The sequence below is a fragment of the Pristiophorus japonicus genome, chromosome 16 (genome assembly GCF_044704955.1).
Source record: "Pristiophorus japonicus isolate sPriJap1 chromosome 16, sPriJap1.hap1, whole genome shotgun sequence".
NCBI lineage: Eukaryota > Metazoa > Chordata > Chondrichthyes > Pristiophoridae > Pristiophorus > Pristiophorus japonicus.
The window spans coordinates 109454672-109473795 of NC_091992.1; the positions used below are offsets into that span (position 1 = coordinate 109454672).

Here is a 19124-nt window from a genome sequence, read left to right on the forward strand (position 1 = left end):
ACTTTGAGGTACACAGTTGGTGCAGAGTTCTTTATTTTGTATCTCACTATGCTATACCTGACTTAGAAATGCTTGATGCTAAGTGGATGCCTGCAAAGGAAAGAGTTTAAATTTAATTCCTCAACATTAACATGAGCGTAAAAATTATTGAAAAATATATCAAAGTAAACAGATCAGAAAGAATCACAACTATAGCACAAACCCTAGGCTGAAATTGTTTTCGTGTGAGATTTCAGATTCAGTTTAGCGCAGAACACCACATCATCCAACCATTTTATCTCAGATTGAATATAGAACTTTACTCCGCAATGGTGTAGTGGGCAAGAAAGGTCTAGATCTGGTGTGTGAAGGGTGCTACAATTAACCTTCTGACCCGAGGCTGGGGAGGAGAAAAAAATCAGCCAGAGTTTCTGCTCTTGATAATCATCAGCTTCACGGCGCCATCTTGTTCTTAAAATCGACAACAGACCTACGTATCTACGCAAAGACGTTTACAATAATTAAAATATTGCCAAATCAAAAGTTCTCCGGGCTGCTGGAAAGTGAGAATGTCCTCCTGTCATCAGCACATAAAAACATACGAAATAGGAGTATGAGTAGGCCATTCGGCCCCTCAAGTCTGCTCCGCCATTCAATAAGATCATGGCTGATCTTCTACGTCAACTCTACTTTCTTGCAGATATCCCCATATCCCTTGATTCCCTTAATATTCAAAAGTCTATTGATCCTTGTCTTGAATATACACAATGACTGAGCCTCCACAGCCCTCTGGGAATAGAGAATTCCAAAGATTCACCATCCTCTGAGTGAAGAAGTTTCTTCTCATCTCAGTCCTAAATGGCCGACCCCTTATTCTGAGACTGTGACCCCTGGTTCTAGACTCATGGCGTGAAGCCAGGATCCAGCTCCACTGTGCTGCCGCCTGGCTAAATAGTCACTCACTGCGGAGCCTCACACATGAAGAGCAATTACTTAGGCAAGGTACCAGAGGGCTGCTGACACCAATGGAACTGTGTCCCAGCAAGTCAGCACCTGCCTGGAGGACAGGAGAAATGGGGAAAAAAGAAAAAGAACACAGCTGCTGGAATTCCAGAGTCAGCTATTGAAATCCTTGGATTAGAGCCATTTCACAGGAGGAAAATTACAGGACCCAATATCACTCCAACAGCCCATCATTATCTGTACTGGATGCCAACTCAATATAATGCTTATGATTTTTATATTAATTATCCCTACAGTTTTCATCTTCAACATTTTTTCGGGTAGTCGCAAGATAAAAATATGAATAAACTACAGATATTACCATAACACCCCACCTTCCCCACTAATATAGGATATAAAGTCTTATTTAGTTTTGAGTTTAAAGTTTTATCTATTTGCTGCTATCTATATTGTTACATAACCGACTGCTTGAATAATATCCAAATCATTGTGCAGAGAGATTTTATAAACATAAATTCCAGGCTCTTAATGTTCCACTTAAATTATGGAAAAATTAGTCACCAAGAAATTCCCTCAGGCAACTAAGCAGCCATAGCGTACTCATTTTTATGATCCATTGCACTATGACTTTAGGGTAGTTTCAACGGGCCCAAGTTTCGGGCCGTGCCTAAAACGCGCAGCCCCGACCTGGACGCCCGTTTTTCGCGCCACAAAGTGCGCCTGAAAAAAAGATTCTCCGGCTCCCTGCTGGTCCTCTGGCCCTCAGCGCGGCGCAGCATAAGCTGTAGGAGGCGGAGCTAGGTCCCTGCACTGAAAACAGTGCCGGGACCTCTGCACATGCGCGCTACAGTGGCCGCGCAAGTGCAGTAAGCTCCAGGCGCCCAAAACTGTGTGGGAGGGGCCTGAAGCACGCAGCCCCTAGCCCTGGCCAAATGGCCTCACTGGGGCTGTGTGCATATGGCTGCCTCCCACACCCAGCTCCTGCTTCCTCCTGAACGAACCCGACCCGACTTGACTCCCGCTCCCACCACCCCCACCGGACCGCCCCCCCGCGCCCCCCCTCCCGACCTTCCCCCCCCACCCCGACCGACCGATCTCCTCCCCCCCCAGACCGATCTCCCCCCCCCCCACCCCGGCCGATCTGCCCCCCCACCGACCGATCTCCGCCCCCCCCCCCCTCCCCTCCCCTCCGCCCCGACCCGCGCTCCCGACCCCGGACCCGACGCCACCTACCTGTCAATCCGGTAAGTCTAAGCCCGAAGTCTTGGGCCCGGCCCGTTCAGCCTCCCTCTCCTTTCTTTCTCTCTCTCTCTCTCTCTCTCTCTCTCCCCCCTTCCCCTCCCTCCCTTCTCTTCCCCCCTTCCCTCCCTCCCTCCCTTCTCTCACCCCCCTCCTCCCTCCCTCACTTCTCTTCCCCCCCTCTCCTCCCTCCTTTCTCACCCCCCCTCCCCTCCCTGCCTTCTCACCCCCCCTGCCTTCTCACCCCCCCTCCCCTCCCTCCCTCCCCTCCCTCCCTCCCTAACCCCCTCCCCTCCCTCACTTGTCACCCCCCTCCCTGCCCACCCCCTCTTCCCCACTCCACCACCCCTCATCCCCCTCCCCATCCTCCCCCTCCCCTCCACCCCTCGCTGTCAGAAACACAGACACTGACAGACAGAGAGTAAGAGACACACACAGACAGATAGACAGAGAGATAGCGTCACTGACAGAGACACACTGGGGGGGGGGGGGGGGCATCCCAGCACGCTGTTGGAGGGCTCCCGGTGCTGCAGTCGGTAAGTAGAAAATGTTTTATTTATAGATTTAAAAAAAAAAAATTATTTCTTATTAATTTTTTTTGATTGGTTTATTGGTTGACTTATTGATGTTTTTATCATTTATTATTGATGATGGCTCTTTATTTGTAAAACTGAAGTGTTTAATGTTTGTAAACTTCCCTTTAAACCCCCCTCCCACCATTCCCTACGCCTGATTTGTAACCTACGCCTGATTTTTTAAAGTGCAGACAAGGTTTTTTCGAGCGTACAAAAATCTTCACTTACTCCATTCTAAGTTAGTTTGGAGTAAGTTTTCACTGCCGAAACTTTGAAAACAGGCGTAAGTGGCCGGACACGCCCCCTTTTGAAAAAAAAATTCTGTTCCAAAGTGAAACTGTTCTAACTGACTAGAACTGGAGCAAACTAAATGCCGAGAATTTGAATTTCTAAGATACTCTGTTCTACACCAGTTGCTCCAAAAAATCAGGAGCAACTGAGGCCGAAACTTGGGCCCAACAAACCTTCACTCATTGCAAAAAGCCATATGGGAGTATGGGTCAAAGAATTGGTGCTACTGGTTACAACCCGATCGCTAATCCTACGGTCTCTGCCGGGAACTTACCTTTATATTTGAATTTTACCTGGTTGTGGAGTATGGATTTGGGAAGGGGATGTGTGTTTATTCACACAATATTGGCAGTGAGCCCTCTTGTATTTCTATTTCCACCTCCGTAACGTCGCCCGTCTCCGCCCTTGCCTCAGCTCATCCGCTGCCGAAACATTCATCCATGACTTTATTACCTCTAGACTTGACTATTCCAATGCACTCCTGGCTAGCGTTCTACCTTACGTAAATTTGAGGTCATCCAAAACTCGGCAGCCCGTTGTCCTAACTTGCACCAAGTCCCATTCACCCATCACCACTGTGCTCGCTGACCTACATTGGCTTTCGGTTAAGCAACGCCTCGATTTTAAAATTCTCATCCTTATTTTCAAATCTCTCATCGGCCTCGCCCCTCCCAATCTCTGTAATCTCTTTCAGTCCCACAACCCCCCCGAGATGTCTGCGTTCCTCTAATGCTGCCCTCTTGAGCATCCCTGATTATAATCGCTCAACCATTGGTGGCCGTGTCTTCTGTTGCCTAGGCCCCAAGCTCTGGAACTCTGCCTAAACCTCTCTGCCTCTCTTTCCTCCTTCAAGACACTCCTTAAAACCTACCTCTTTGACCAAGATCTACCCTAATTTCACATTATGTGGTTCGGTGTCAAATTTTTTGTCTTATAATACTCCTGTGAAACGCTTTGGATGTTTTATTACATTAAAGGCACTATAAAAATATACGTTGTTGTTGTTGTTGTTTGAACCATGGACCCCACATTGGAGCCTCACCAGACTGACAAGAGTCTTTAAAAAATCATTGAGGAAGGATCGTGTTTGGCTGTGTAGGCCCCTACAATCAATCTGCCTATTAACAGTCACAGTCAAGGCTCACACATGAATATTGGCTAATTGGGCGAGCTATCAGTGGGCACCTGTCGCTCATGAAATTGTAGCCCAACACATTTTCAAAGAGGGAAGGAGAGAAAGTTGCCAAGAAAAAAATTAAATAAATAAGTACATACACAGGAAGATGTACAATAAATGACTGAGCCTTTACTTTTCTACCAACAATCTAATTAAAAACATTGCTGACAATGCAACCATAAAGCATTTATTGTTGGGATTGTGCCCTTGTGCAATGTAATCTGATGAGCAAATTCAATTCTAACCCACAGATGATGGATTTTTGCCATCAATGCTGCGACAGATTGATCTCACCTCTTCCATCTAAGGTGTGCGTCACACTAATCCCACTGGCGACGCTGTGCTCAGGTGTTCAGATTTGGCAGCCATGATAGATAACGCAACACAATTAATTAGTAATCCTAACGTTTGCTGAAATAAATCCCTGATCCTCCCTTGCAGTCCAACATTCAGGTCCTGCATTTTAAAATCAGTAAAAAAAAGACTTGCATTTATCTAGCGCCTTTCTCAACCACCGGACTTCTCAAAGCGCTTTACAGCCAATGAAGTACTTTTGAAATGTAGTCAATGTTGTAATGTGGGAAACGTGGCAGCCAATTTGTGCACAGCAAGCTACCACAAACATCAATGCAATACTGAGCAGATAATCTGTTTTTGTTATGTTGATTGAAGGATAAATATTGGCCAGGACACCGGGGATAACTCCCCCTGCTCTTCTTCAAAATAGTGCCATAGGATCTTTTACGTCCACGTGAGAGGGCAGACGGGGTGTCACCCGAAGACGGCACCTCTGACAGTGCAGCACTCCCTCAGCACTGCACTGGAGTAGCAGCCTAGATTTTTTTACGTGCTCAAGTTCCTGCAGTGGGACTTCAATCCACAACCTTCTGGCTCAGAGGTGAGTGTGCTGCCCACTGAGGTACAGCTGACACAAGAGAGTAACCTTTTAGTGAACTGCTTTGTTGCTACAAAATAGAACCGTATTAATTTTGTACTGCTCTTGCAAAAAGTATGATTTGGTATTCTCAACCCTTCATTATCCTTTCAACTCTTCGAACCACAATGCATTTCTTATTGTGATAGGCAAAGTAACAAAAAACTGCTTATTGAGCCTTATTGTGATTTCAACCCTCAAAACAACATGTGGTTTGGTAATCCAATTACATGCAATAGCTTATAATTTACCAAAATTCCCTGGATTCTGGGGAGGTCCCAGCAGATTGGAAAACTGCAAATGTGACACCCCTGTTTAAAAAAGGAGGCAGACAAAAAGCAGGAAACTATAGACCAGTTAGCCGAGCATCTGTGGTTGAGAAAATGTTGGAGTCCATTATTAAAGAAGCAGTAGCAGGACATTTGGAAAAGTAAAATTCAGTCAGGCAGAGTCAGCATGGATTTATGAAGGGGAAGTCATGTTTGACAAATTTGCTGGAATTCTTTGAGGATGTAACGAACAGGGTGGATAAAGGGGAACGAGTGGATGTGGTGTATTTGGACTTCTAGAAGGCATTTGACCCATAAAAGGTTACTGCACAAGATAACAGTTCATGGGGTTGGGGGTAATATATTAGCATGGATAGAGGATTGGCTAACTAACAGAAAACAGAGAGTCGGGATAAATGGTTCATTCTCTGGTTGGCAACCAGTAACTAGTGGGGTGCCGCAGGGATCAGTGCTGGGACCCCAACTGTTTCCAATTTATATTAACGACTTGAAAGAAGGGACTGAGTGTAATGTAGCCAAGTTTGCTGACGATACAAAGATGGGAGGAAAAGCAATGTGTGAGAACACAAAAAATCTGCAAAAGGACATAGACAGGCTAAGTGAGTGGGCAAAAATTTGGCAGATGGAGTATAATGTTGGAAAGTGTAAGGTCATGCACTTTGGCAGAAAAAAATCAAAAAGCAAGTTATTATTTAAATGGAGAAGGATTGCAAAGTGCTGCAGTACAGCGGGACCTGGGGGTACCTGTGCATGAAACACAAAAGGATAGCATGCAGGTACAGCAAGTGATCAGGAAGGCCAATGGAATCTTGGCCTTTATTGCAAAGGGGATGGAGTATAAAAGCAGGGAAGTCTTGCTACAGTTGTACAGGGTATTGGTGAGGCCACACCTGGAATACTACGTGCAGTTTTGGTTTCCATATTTATGAAAGGATATACTTGCTTTGGAGGCAGTTTGGAGAAGGTTCACAAGGTTGATTTCGGAGATGAGGGGTTTGACTTATGAGGAAAGGTTGAGTAGGTTGGGCCTCTACTCATTGGAATTCAGAAGAATAAGAGGTGATCTTATCGAAACGTGTAAGATTATGAGGGAGCTTGACAAGGTGGATGCAGAGAGGATGTTTCCAATGACGGGGGAGACTAGAACTAGAGAGCATAATCTTAGAATAAGGGGCCGCCCATTTAAAACTGAAATGAGGAGAAATTACTTCTCTCAGAGGGTTGCAAATCTGTGGAATTCGCTGCCTCAGAGAGGTGTGGAAGCTGGGACATTGAATAAATTTGAGAGAGAAATAGACTGTTTCTTAAATGATAAGGGAATAAGGGGTTATGGGGAGTGGGCAGGGAAGTGGAGCTGAGTCCATGATCAGATCAGCCATGATCTTATTGAATAGCGGAGCAGGCTCGAGGGGTTGTATGTCCTACTCCTGTTCCTAGTTCTTATGTTCTTATGTTCTTAAGCAATGGTCAGAGAAATGTTTCTAATGGGGGATTGTTATTTCTGTCTGGATAGATTGGGAAGCTGAGCAAACGCAACAAGATTTTCTCAGCAATACCAGGACCATAGTAGCTACTACTACAGTGTATCGGAGTTCTTGATTTCAAACATTCACAGTGAAAGTTCAAAGTGTTATCTTCAGACAGGTACTTCAGTATAAAGATGGCAATGTTTAAACATAGCAAATCATAGAATCAAAGAATAGTACAGCACAGAAGGAGGCCATTTGGCCCATCGAGTCTACGCCGGCTCTTTCAAAGAGCGATCCAGTTAGTCACACTCCCCTGCTCTTTCCCCATAATCCCTGCAATTTTTTTCTCCTTCACATACTAATCCATTTCCTTTTGAAGTTTCTCTCTATTTACTCTATCCAAACCTTTCCTGATTCTAAACAACTCTATCAAATCTCCTCTTATCCTTCTCTACTCCAAGGAGAACAACCCAGTTTCTCCAGTCTGTCCACGTAACTGTGATCCCTCAGCCCTGGAACCATTCTAGTAAATCTCTATTGTACCCGCTCCAAAGCCACCCTAAAGTGTCGTTCCCAGAATTTGACACAATACTCTAGCTGGAGGCGAACTAGTGTTTTATGAAGGTTTAGCACAGCTTCCTGGGTTTTGTACTCTATGCTTCTATTTATAAACTCCAGGAGCCCATATTCTTATTAACTGCTTTGTTAACCTGTCCTGCCACCTTCAAAGATATGTGCACAAACACCTCCAGCCCACACTGTGTTGAATTTCATCTGCCATGTGTCCACCTAGTCCACCAGCCTGTCTATCTCATCTTGAAGTCTATTACTATCTTCCTCACTGTTTACTTTCAAGTTTCGTGTCATCCGCAAATGTTGAATATGTGCCTTGTACCCCCAAGTCCAAATCATTAATGTATATCAAAAACAGCAGTGGTCCTAATATTGAAGCTTGGGGAACACCACTGTATGCCTCCCTTCAGTCCAATAAACAGCCATTCACCCCAACTCTCTGTTCTCTATCCCTCAGCCAATATTGTACCCATGCTTTCATCCCACGGGCTTCAATTTTGCTAACAAACCGAATGTATGGTACTTTATCAAGTAGATCGCTGCTGAAGAGATCACAAGATGGTTGTTGACTAGCACCTGTTGGATTGTTGTTTACACTCAGAAATCTCTGAGTAGGCATAAATAAAAGCGCAATGATGGCAGCATACCCTGTAAAAGAAACCACCTCCCCTCAATCCCGGCAAGAAATTAAACTTCCTTCTTTTTATTCGTTCCAGGATGTGGGCGTCGCAGACAAGGCCAGCATTTATTGCCCATCCCTAATTGCCCTTGAGAAGGTGGTGGTGAGCTACTTCCTTGAACCGCTGCAGTCCGCGTGATGAAGGGGCTCCCGCAGTGCTGTTCGGGAGGGAGTTCCAGGATTTTAATCCAGTGACGGTGAAGGAACGACGATATATTTCCAAGTCAGGATGGTGTGTGTCATGTATGTACATGCTGTTTGTAGCCACTAGATGGTGTCATTGTTGGAGGCCACTGAGCAGAACGCATTTGTTGCTGCTCTGGTATAAAAGGCCAGCCATTTTGTGTGTCAGGCACTTTGGGCCATAATAAAGCAGAAACAAGGTTGTACCTTGCTTAGTTAAACAGTACTCAGTTTGTATCTTTATTGCATATATAACAGTGTGTATAATCTTGCCGGGATTGAGGGGAGGTAGTGTCTTGTACAGGGGATACTATCACCATTGCCCTTTTATTTATGCCTAATAAGAGAGATTTCTGAGTGTAAACTTGCAGGGGAACTTGCAGGTGGTCCCATGCGTCTGCTGCCCTAGTTGAGGGAGTGAATGTTTAAGGTGGTGAATGGAGTGCCGATCAAGTGGGCCACTTCGTCCTGAATGGTGTTGAACTTATTGAGTGTTGTTGGAGCTGCACTCATTCAGTCAAGTGGAGAGTATTCCCTCATGATCCTGACTCGGACATACTTCGATTTATATTTGCTTTGATTTAAGACACTTGTTAAAGTGCATGGTCACTGGTGGCAGACTCTGTGGCCACCTACAAACTGGAATTTCACTTTTTCAAGATTTGTTTGCAAAGTGATGGTTTACTTAAAAAGAAACATTGAGATTGTACAGTAAATATCAACTTGCAGCAAGAAATCCTGCATCAGCAGCCACTAATCTTTCAGGCAAATGAGAAGAGTTATCGCACATCGCTGTAAAGACAGGAATAACCTCCTGTGGTTTATTTAGAAAGTTATATTGTGCTCCTCATTGTAGTTATAATAAATCATATTGTACATGCGGGGGAAATCTGATAGAGAAGTGTTGGGTCACTATGAAGAATTATTGCAGAACTGCTTTCCTATAATTAATTGCACCGAGTTATTTTACTCCGCGTGACTTAATGAGTGATTTATGCGCGTATTATTCATTGCACATGAGGTAAGGATTTTCCATGTAAGCCCAATTATTTATGCTGTCTGCATTTTCTCTCTAATTTCAGCCACAGAGACTCTCCATCTCGAGCCTTATTCTCCCAAGTATTTTTCTTGCATTTAATCTGGTCCAGTCATCTTGGAGTGTGAAGCTCTATAATTTATTTATTCAATCTCTATATTCTCCAATATTTCAGATGTTCCTGATCTCCCCACTCAGTTCTGGAAAAGATACCAGCACGTATACATTGAAAATAATTGTAAAAATGACTTCTGAAAGTCCTACTGTATTGTCTCCCTTCCCACTACCTCACCTCTTAACTTTAAAAAGTCCCATTTGCCCTTTAATACTTTGCCTACTTCAGATACCCACAAAAACTTTTCCTTTACTCCCTTTTCATCCATTTACAATTGATTTTTCCAAGTTTCTCATTTAATTCCAATTCACTCAAAACCACATTCACCTCCTATCCAAGCATGACATTTTGCTTTAAAAATGCAGCCTAATTTGATTCATTTTACTCAAGAGAAATGAACACAACTCATATATTTAAGTGGTTTGCAACCATTCTTTGTAACAATAAGTCTTAATTTGAGCATCTCCCAGATTTTGAAAGTTCTGCGCACAGCTTTTCTAAAAATGTTAAAAAGCACAATGTGAATTGATCTGCTCTGAGGGTATTTCAGAACAACAACAGCTACCTCCTGACACCAGTTGTAATTTGCTGTAAAGTCCATTGAAATCAGACTGATATAAAATAATTCGGTAACATCTGACCTGCTCATCAACTTTGTGAGCAATGATCGTGGCTCCTTCCTCCACTTCTGATTCATTGATGGGCCGAATCCGAAGGGCCACCTGTTCAAAGAAAAAGGAAAGTCTGTTGTTGAGGGTACATTTAAGATATCCCATCACTCTGTACATGCAATGTGATTTCACAAGTAAGAGACAGACTAACAACCTGAGAATTATTATGGAGCCCTAAATGCTGGTGATGAAGACATCTTGGCTGAAACGAGACAACTATATAAGTAGTTTAAATAACAGCTCTATTTATTCCCCAGGACCAGCAGTAGTGCATTTACCATCAGTAGTCCTAGCAATTAATCTGCTGCTACCTTATGTCCTTATTTCCCCCATATCTACTCCTTGTTGAATGTGCTGTACCCACTACAGTGGAGCGGGCATTTTCTTTGGGTGCTACCAGGAACAGGAATCATGTATATTAATGAGTAGATAGATCAGTTTTAATTTTTCTGGCTGCACCCAATAGCTCCTTACCCACAGACATGGACAACACAGGAGTGGCTCGAATACATTCTGAAATAGGTTCTGTCACAGGTGAGCTGCATTCATAACCCTCTCCAAAAAGATTATATGATAGCCCCCGGAGAGCCTGCACAGCGTGAAATTTTCCATGGATGTGTGAATGCTATCATGGCAGCCTATTTCTTCTTGGAAGGGACCCCAATGCTTTTGTCTGGGAAGACAACCAACAAAAAACTAGCTCGGCATATATACCAAGTTGACCAAACTCCCTGACTCGGGTAGCCCTCTACATCTCTCAGGCTAGACCAAGTGTCAAGAATTGCTTTTAACTAAAAGTATGGCGTTGTTTATCTAGCCAAACTACGTGAATTTAAAATCAGCCCTGTTGAAGAGCAAGACTACCAGAGATACACAAATGTCAACACAACAGTACTGAAACTTTCTGCATCACATTACATAAACTTTCTGCATTATATATTTTTCATATGAAACAGATATATGAGACATTAGTTTGAAAGGGAGGTGGCCCATCATTGTTAGTGAAACTGGCAGATCAAGTTTGCTTAACTCCTACTTCTGGTTTTTGAAATGATTATATATTTGTGATTGTTGGAGCCATCAAACGAGTATCATGTCAGATGAAATTCCAATAGGCTTCTTTTCAGGCCACGGACATATAAATTACTCAAGATCGCCTTGAGGCTGCTGTTCTCATCTTATCCAGGTGAATAGCAAAAATAATTAATACTCTGATTACCAGTCTGCTGGGAAAAAGTCTGGTTGTTCTTCAAAAGAAACCTGTCTCCACTTCACAGAACACCAACATCATAGGGATAATTCTGGCAGGTTCTGCTGCTGGTGCAGAGAATTGTAGGATGCCAGTGCAGATCAGAGATAGGGTGATAAAACTAGTCTCAGTTCTTTGAACCGCGCTTGCTGCCAGCAAGGCTCCTCACCAATAGCAGAGCCTCACAATATTATCCCAACTGTTCCCCAAGACATTCAGTTCTTGGTTTGCCTGCCAGTTTGCACATTGCAGTAATGGGTCTGAAGCACGCACAGCACTTACATCACATACTCAGTTACACGGTTCTGAAGCAGACCTAAAAGTTTTGGACATTATTTTTGGGACAGTTTAATGTGTAAGGCAAGAACTGCACTGCAGTTTATTTGTTGTATTCCTTTCCCTCCGAGTAATTGTAATTCCTATAAATAAATTGGACTTAGAGAGGGTGCAGAAAATAAATTACAAGAATGGTTCCAGGGATGAGGGGCTTCAGCTACATGGATAGACTGGAGAAGCTGGGATTGTTCTCCTTAGAGCAGAGAAGGTCGAGAGGAGATTTGATGGAGGTGTTAAAATCATGAGGGGTCTAGACAGAGAGAAACTGTTCCCATTGGCAGAAGGGTCGAGAACTAGAGGACACAGAATTAAGGTGATTGACAGAAGAACTAAAGGCGACATGAGGAAAAACTTTTTTACGCAGCAGGTGGTTGGGATCTGGAATGCACTGCCTGAAAGGGTGGTGGAGGCAGACTCAATCTTATCTTTCAAAAGGGAGTTGGATAAGTATCTGAAGGAAAACATTTTGCAGGGTTATGGGGAAAGTGTGAGGGAGTGGGACTCGCTGAAGTGCTCTTGCAGAGAGCCGGCATGGGTTCGACAGACCGAATGTCCTCCTTCTGTGCTGTAACCATTCTAAGATTCTGTTCTATGAATTTTAGCCTTAGTGACATATCTAGTAATGTGGGTCCTGAAATTCCGTGGGCTGTGATCCTGGCAGTTGTGCTGATGTTACCCTCCAGGACTGACTCCCATCAGAGTTTGTGAGGTCAACTGGAGGAAAAAAGGGTGGAATTCCAGATGTGAGGTGAGAGTGACTGCCCTTAACATCAATGCAGCATTTGACTGAGTGTGGCATCAAGGAGTCCTAGCAAAACTGAAGTCCATGGGGATCAGGGGGAAAACTCTCCACTGGCTGGAGTCATACTTTACACAAAGGAAGATGGTTCTAGTTGTTAGAGGTCAATCATTTCAGCCGCAGGACATCACTGCAGGAGTTCCTCAGGGCAGTGTCCTAGGCCCAACCATCTTCAGCTTCATCAATGATCTTCCCTCCATCGCTCATAATTGCACAGTGTTCAGTTCCATTTTCAATTCCTCAAATATTGCAGCAGTCCGTGCCCACATGCAGCAAGACCTGGACAACAACCGGGCTTTGGCTGATAAGTGGCAAGTAACATTCGTGCCAGGCAATGACCATCCCCAACAAGAGAGTCTAACCACCTTCCCTTGACATTCAATGGCATTACCATCATTGAATCCCCCAGCATCAACATCCTGGGGGTCACCATTGACCAGAAACTTAACTTTACCAGAGCAGGTCAGAGGCTGAGTATTCTGTGATAAGTGACTCACCTCCTGACTCCCCAAAGCCTTTCCACCATCTATAAAGGCACAAGTCAGGAGTGTGATGGAATACTCTCCACTTGCCTGGTTGGGTGCAGCTCCAACAACACTCAAGCAGCTCAACACCATTCAGAACAAAGCACCACCTTAAACATTCACTCCCTCCACCACCGGTGTACCCTGGCTGCAGTGTGTACCATCTACAAGATGCACTGCAGCAACTCGCCAAAGCGTCTTCGGCAGCACCTCCTAAACCCGCGAGCTCTACCACCTAGAATAACGAGGGCAGCAAGCATATGGGAACACCACCAGCTCCAAGTTCCCCTCCAAGTCACACATCATCCTGACTTGGAAATATATCGCCAGTCCTTCATCGTCGCTGGGTCAAAATCCTGGAAATTCCTTCCTAACTGCACTGTGGGAATACCTTCACCACACGGACTGCAGCGGTTCAAGAAGGCGGCTCACCACTACCTTCTCAAGGCCAATTAAGGATTGGCAATAAGTGTCGGCCTTGCCAGCGACGTCCGTATCCCATGTAAAGTAAAGATGAAATGATGAATTCATAAAAAAACATTTGTTATGCCACAGTTACACTGGGAGCAGTTTGGGTGCCCCATTATAGGAAGGACATTAAAGCCAGAGAGAGCATATGGCATAGATTCACCTTGATGATACCACGGATGGGAAACTATATGAGGAGAGACTTCAGATACTGGGAATATTTCTACTGGAGCAGAGAAGGCTAAGAGAAGCTTTAATAGAGGCTTTTAAAATTATGATGAGTTTTGACAGATTGAGTAGGGAATGCTGTACATAGTAAGAGTTTCAGGAAGGGGAAGATCTTTGGTCCATTGAGCCCCCCATATCCACAATATTCCCTTGCTGCATTTCTAATAACCCTGAATCCCATTTGCTGACAGGAACCTATCGAGTACCTTCTTGAAATCCATTAAGCTTTCTCTGTTGCTGTGATTGTTAAGGTTTCTCGTTCTACCTCTTGTGCTGGTAATCTGACCCACATACTTACCACCCTTGTAGTAAAAAAGTCCCTCCTATTTTGTTTTGTTGTCCTTAATTTGTAAATATGACCCCTTATGCTTAAATCCTTTACATCGCCAAAAAGCTTATTTTGATCCAATCTGCCCAATCCTTTCATAATTTTAAACATTTCTATCATAAAATCAGTTAAGATCAGGGCAGCAATACGATGGCTTCAGTGCTCAGGGGTTACATAGGTACAGGAATATGCCATTCAGCCCCTCGAGCCTGTTCTGCTATTTCCTTAGATCATGGATAAACTGTACCTCAATTCCATTCACCTGCCTTTGTTCTATACCCCTTGATACTCTCACCCAACAAGAATCTATCGATCTCAGTCTTCAAAATTGCAATTGACCCAGCATCCACAGTCTTTTCTGAGAGCAAGTTCGAGATTTCCATGACCACGTGTGTGAACCAATGCTCACTGATTTCACTCCTTAAAGACCTGGCTCTAATTTTAAGATTATGCCCTCTTGTTCTGGATTCCTCCCACCAGAGGAAATACCCTATCAAATCCCCAGGCCCAGATGAAATGTATTCCAGGCTGTTAAGAGAAGCAAAAGAGGAAATAGCAACACCTTTAATTTGGAGGAAGTGAGTGGAGTTAAAGGAGAAGTTGTTCAATGTGAGAACAAGTTCAGCCAGGCGGAGGAGGGGGGTGGATGGGGACTGGTTGGATCTCTGCTCGAGGAAGAAGCGGACCATCATTTTCCAGTCCTCTCTGGCTACAGGTGTGGTTGATGGGTATTTTTGCGACTGGAAGGATGTTTCAGTGGGGTTCCGCAGGGCTCAGTACTAGATCCCTTGCTTTTTGTGATATACATCAATGATCTAGACTTGAATATAGGGAGTATGATTAAGAAGTTTGCCGATGATACTAAAATCGGCTGAGTGGTTGATAATGAAGAAGAAAGCTGCAGACTGCAGGAAGATATCAATGTACTGGTCAGGTGGGCAGAACAGTGGCAAATAGAATTTAATCCAGAGAGGTGTGAGTTAATGTATTTGGGGAGGGTTAACAAGGAAAGGGGATACACATTAAATGGTAGGATACTGAGAAGTGTAGAGGAACAAAGAGACTTGGGAGTGCATGTCCACAGATCCCTGAAAGTAGTAGGCCAATAGATAAGGTGGTTAAGAAGGCATACAGAAGGAATGCTTGCCTTTATTAGCTGAGGCATAGAATACAAGAGCAGGGGGGTTATGCTTGAACTGTATAAAACACTGGTTAGGTCACAGCTGGAGTACTGCGTGCAGTTCTGGTCACCGCATTACAGGAAGGACGTGATTGCACTGGAGAGTGTACAGAGGAGATTTACGAGGAAGTTGCCGGGAATGGAGAATCTAAGCTATGAGGACAGATTAGATAGGCTGGATTTGTTTTTATTGGAACAGAGGAGGCTGAGGGGAGACCTCACTGAGGTGTATAAAATTATGAGGGGCCCAGATATAATGGATAGAAAGGGCTTATTTCCCTTAGCAGAGGGGTCAACAACCAGGAGGCATAAATTTAAAGTAATTGGTAGAAGGTTTAGAGGAGATTTGAGGGGAAATTTCTTCACGCAGAGGGTTGTGGGGGCCTGGAACTCACTGCCTGAAAGGATGGTAGAGGCAGAAACCCTCACCACATTTAAAAAGTGCTTGGATGTGCACCTGTAGTGCCGTAACCTGCAGGGTTAGGGACCTAGAGCTGGAAAGTGGGATTATGCTGGATAGCCTCTTGCTGGCCGGCATGGACACGATGGGCCGAAATGGCCACCTTCCGTGCTGTAAATTTCTATGATTCTAAATGGGAAGAAGTTAAGGATTATCGCTGTGCTGAACTTTAAGCAATGACTTGGAGCAAGATTACACTCTAAAGTTGTTCAAGTTAATGCCCATTGTGAAAATACAGACTTAACTATATTCAATAGCTCTGCGTTTAGATGCAAGAATTTCTGGCTTGCAATCCAAAAGCTCCTGATGTCAGCCTTCAGACAAATACAGTTGAAATTATTTCCTGCGCACAGGAGCAGTTGCAGTTTTCTGTGTGGATGGCTATGGAATATGAACTAAAATATGAGTATTTTATCTAATCTTCCAACAGGAAGCCTATAATCACAACTCCAGACAAACATGTTTTTAACAAATTTACCTTTTTGTGGTGTTAACGTTGAACAGAATTAAAATTAAACCAACAAGCTACCTTTAAACCAACGCCTGCATGTAAATCCCATGAAACTGTAGTGTGTATACAGCACTCAGCACACTTTAGGGGCCATATGCAGATATACAATTGTACTGTCAAAGCTGCAGTCACTTTCTGCGCTATATCCTGCAGAACTGATGTGCATTCATGTCAATGTTTTTAAATGCAAATGCCGAAAGCGAAATCGAAGTTATACAATAGGTGTACATAGTTTGCAATGTATTTCCTGATGGCGCGGATCTTTAAACGTCAGTTAAATGAATGGTGTTAAACAGGCTAGTCACTTTCCAAAAATGTCATTTTTTGTGGGAAAGGGGCGAGAAAGGAACTTACAGTCAGTTGTTGGTCTTTGGATTCCCCTCCGTCCTTCATGATTCTTGGCAGTGGGTCGGATTGTACAGTGCCTGCTGCATGGCGCTGGGTCCCAGAGACAGAGTCAAGATCACAAGCGGTCTCTTTAAACCTCACATCCTGGGTTCACCTTCCCTCTCGCACAGCCCTCAACACACTGGAGAATTCACATCCACAACTTTATCTTAAATTACCCAGTCCTGATTCGGACTAGTGGGTGATCTTGTAGCTTTCTAATTTATTTAAAATAAAAAGAAAAACAACATATTTGTTGATCTTCTTTTGGAGGCTGTTCTGCCCTCTAAGTTTTGTTTTTGAAGCTTCCCGATTGGAAGCGGATGCTATTTCCAGCCGCTGGACCAGCGAGGTGCGTTCTCTCTGCCGATCCTTTGCCCGTGTGTGAATCTGATCTGTATCCTGGAACCCGAAGGACTTTCAAGCTGGATCCTGTGTACAAGAAACCCAAGCTGACACACAATCGGCCAGGGACCTGCTCACAGAGGCCGCCTGCCGGCCACTCGTAGTCTGAGCACTCGGGTCCCTCTGAGCAAACAGTCCTCACGCCTCACCAGTCAACACCAGAGGACATTATTTTCTGTATTAAATATGGAATTAAAATGCATGACCATCAATCAGCTCTTTGTTACTGAAAATTCTTACTGAAAGGAAACATTATCAAGAGAATGGATATCTGCTTTCCAGCAATCATTTAAGAATGAGGCTGCGGTTTTAAACTCCGGCTGCCATCGACTATCTAGATTAGCAGATAATAAATTAAGTAAATTTGTTTCGGTCAATTCTGCAATTATTTTTTTTTGCTCACAGACCCATTAAAGGGCCTGGGACGATTTTTACAGCTTCCAATCTAATGTCAACCAGTTGCTAAGGGTGGGCTAGTGCTTTAGGTTAGAAGAACCGATTGGGAACAGTGAAGGTAAACAATACACAATTCATGTTAACTTAATTGGAATCTTAAAAATAGAATGCTGTGTTTGCCACATACTTACCCAATTAGCAGGTGTTTGCAACAATAGATACCCAGGAGGCAGTTGCAAGGCTGTAATTCAATCAAGTCGTACTAATAATGTCATATGCAGCAAGATGAAAGCTTTAGCAATGATCAGTGTCATCAGAACCCCTTGACTGAGTTATATCTTGCATTATGCAGTTACAACAGATTGAAAACCGGAATGAACTAATTTTAGCTATAATAGAATCATAGAAAATAGGTGCAGGAGTAGGCCATTCAGCCCTTCGAGCCTGCACCACCATTCAATAAGATCATGGCTGATCATACAACTTCAGTGCCCCATTCCTGCTTTCTCTCCATACCCCTTGATCCATTTAGCCATAAGGGCTACATCTAACTCCCTTTTGAATATATCTAACGAACTGGCCTCAACAACTTTGTGGTAGAGAATTCCACAGATTCACAATTCTCTGAGTGAAGTTTCTCCTCATCTCAGTCCTAAATAGCTTATCCCTTATCCTTAGACTGTGACCCCTGGTTCTAGACTTCCCCAACATCGGGAACATTTTTCCTGCATCTAACCTGTCCAATCCTGTCAGAATTTTATATGTTTCTATGAAATCCCCTCTCATTCTTCCAAATTCCAGTGAATATAAGCCTAGTCAATCCAGTCTTTCTTCATATGTCAGTCTTGCCATCCCGGGAATCAGTCTGGTGAACCTTCGCTGCACTCCCTCAATAGCAAGAATGTCCTTCCTCAGATTAGGAGACCAAAACTGTACACAATATTCAAGGTGTCGCCTCACCAAGGCCCTGTACAACTGCTGTAAGACCTCCCTGCTCCTATACTCAAAATCCCTAGCTAGGAAAGCCAACATGCCATTTGCCTTCTTCACTGCCTGCTGTACCTGCATGACAACTTTCAATGACTGATGTACCATGACACCCAGGTCTCGTTGCACCTCCCCTTTTCCTAATCTGTCACCATTCAGATAATATGCTGCCTTCCTGTTTTTGCCAAAGTGGATAACCTCACATTTATTTACATTATACTGCATCTGCCATAGAAATTGATGTCATTCTTGGGTTCAAATCCAATCCAAAGGCCGAGGAATGTTTCTTTCCTGTGATGGCTGTCAAGGTAATATGTGGAATGAGTTTGAGGAATCTTGATTTAATTAATAGGTAAAAGTCTACTGCACAAAACTATGGATAGTGTGGCAATCTCAGTCAGATATGTTAATAACAGCTTGCATTTTTCTAACCCCTTTCATGTTGCTGTGTCAGCTGTGGCTCAATGGGCAGCACTCTCGTTTCTGAGTCACAAGTTTGTGGGTTCAAGTCCCACTCCAGTGATTTTAGCACAAAAATCGAGGCTGACACTCCAGTGCAATGCTGAGGGAGTGCTGCACTGTCAGAGGGGTCATCTTTCAAATGAACTGTTAAACTGAGGCCCCGTCTGCTCTCTCAGGTGGACATAAAAAATCCGATGGCACTATTTCGAAGAAGTGCAGGGGAGGAGTTA

General features: G+C 43.9%; 1 protein-coding gene across 1 annotated transcript in view; it reads right to left on the reverse strand.

Annotated features, from left to right (window-relative positions):
• Positions 1-17010, reverse strand: part of kif19 (kinesin family member 19) — a 243767-nt gene extending 226757 nt beyond the window's left edge. The window contains exons 1-2 of the mRNA XM_070857681.1: positions 16612-17010; positions 10145-10225 (exon numbers count right to left, since the gene is read on the reverse strand). Of these exons, the coding sequence (XP_070713782.1) occupies positions 10145-10225; positions 16612-16650 (120 nt within the window). The 5' untranslated portion in view covers positions 16651-17010. The remainder of the gene's footprint in view (positions 1-10144; positions 10226-16611) is intronic.
• Between the last annotated feature and the right edge of the window lie 2114 nt (positions 17011-19124).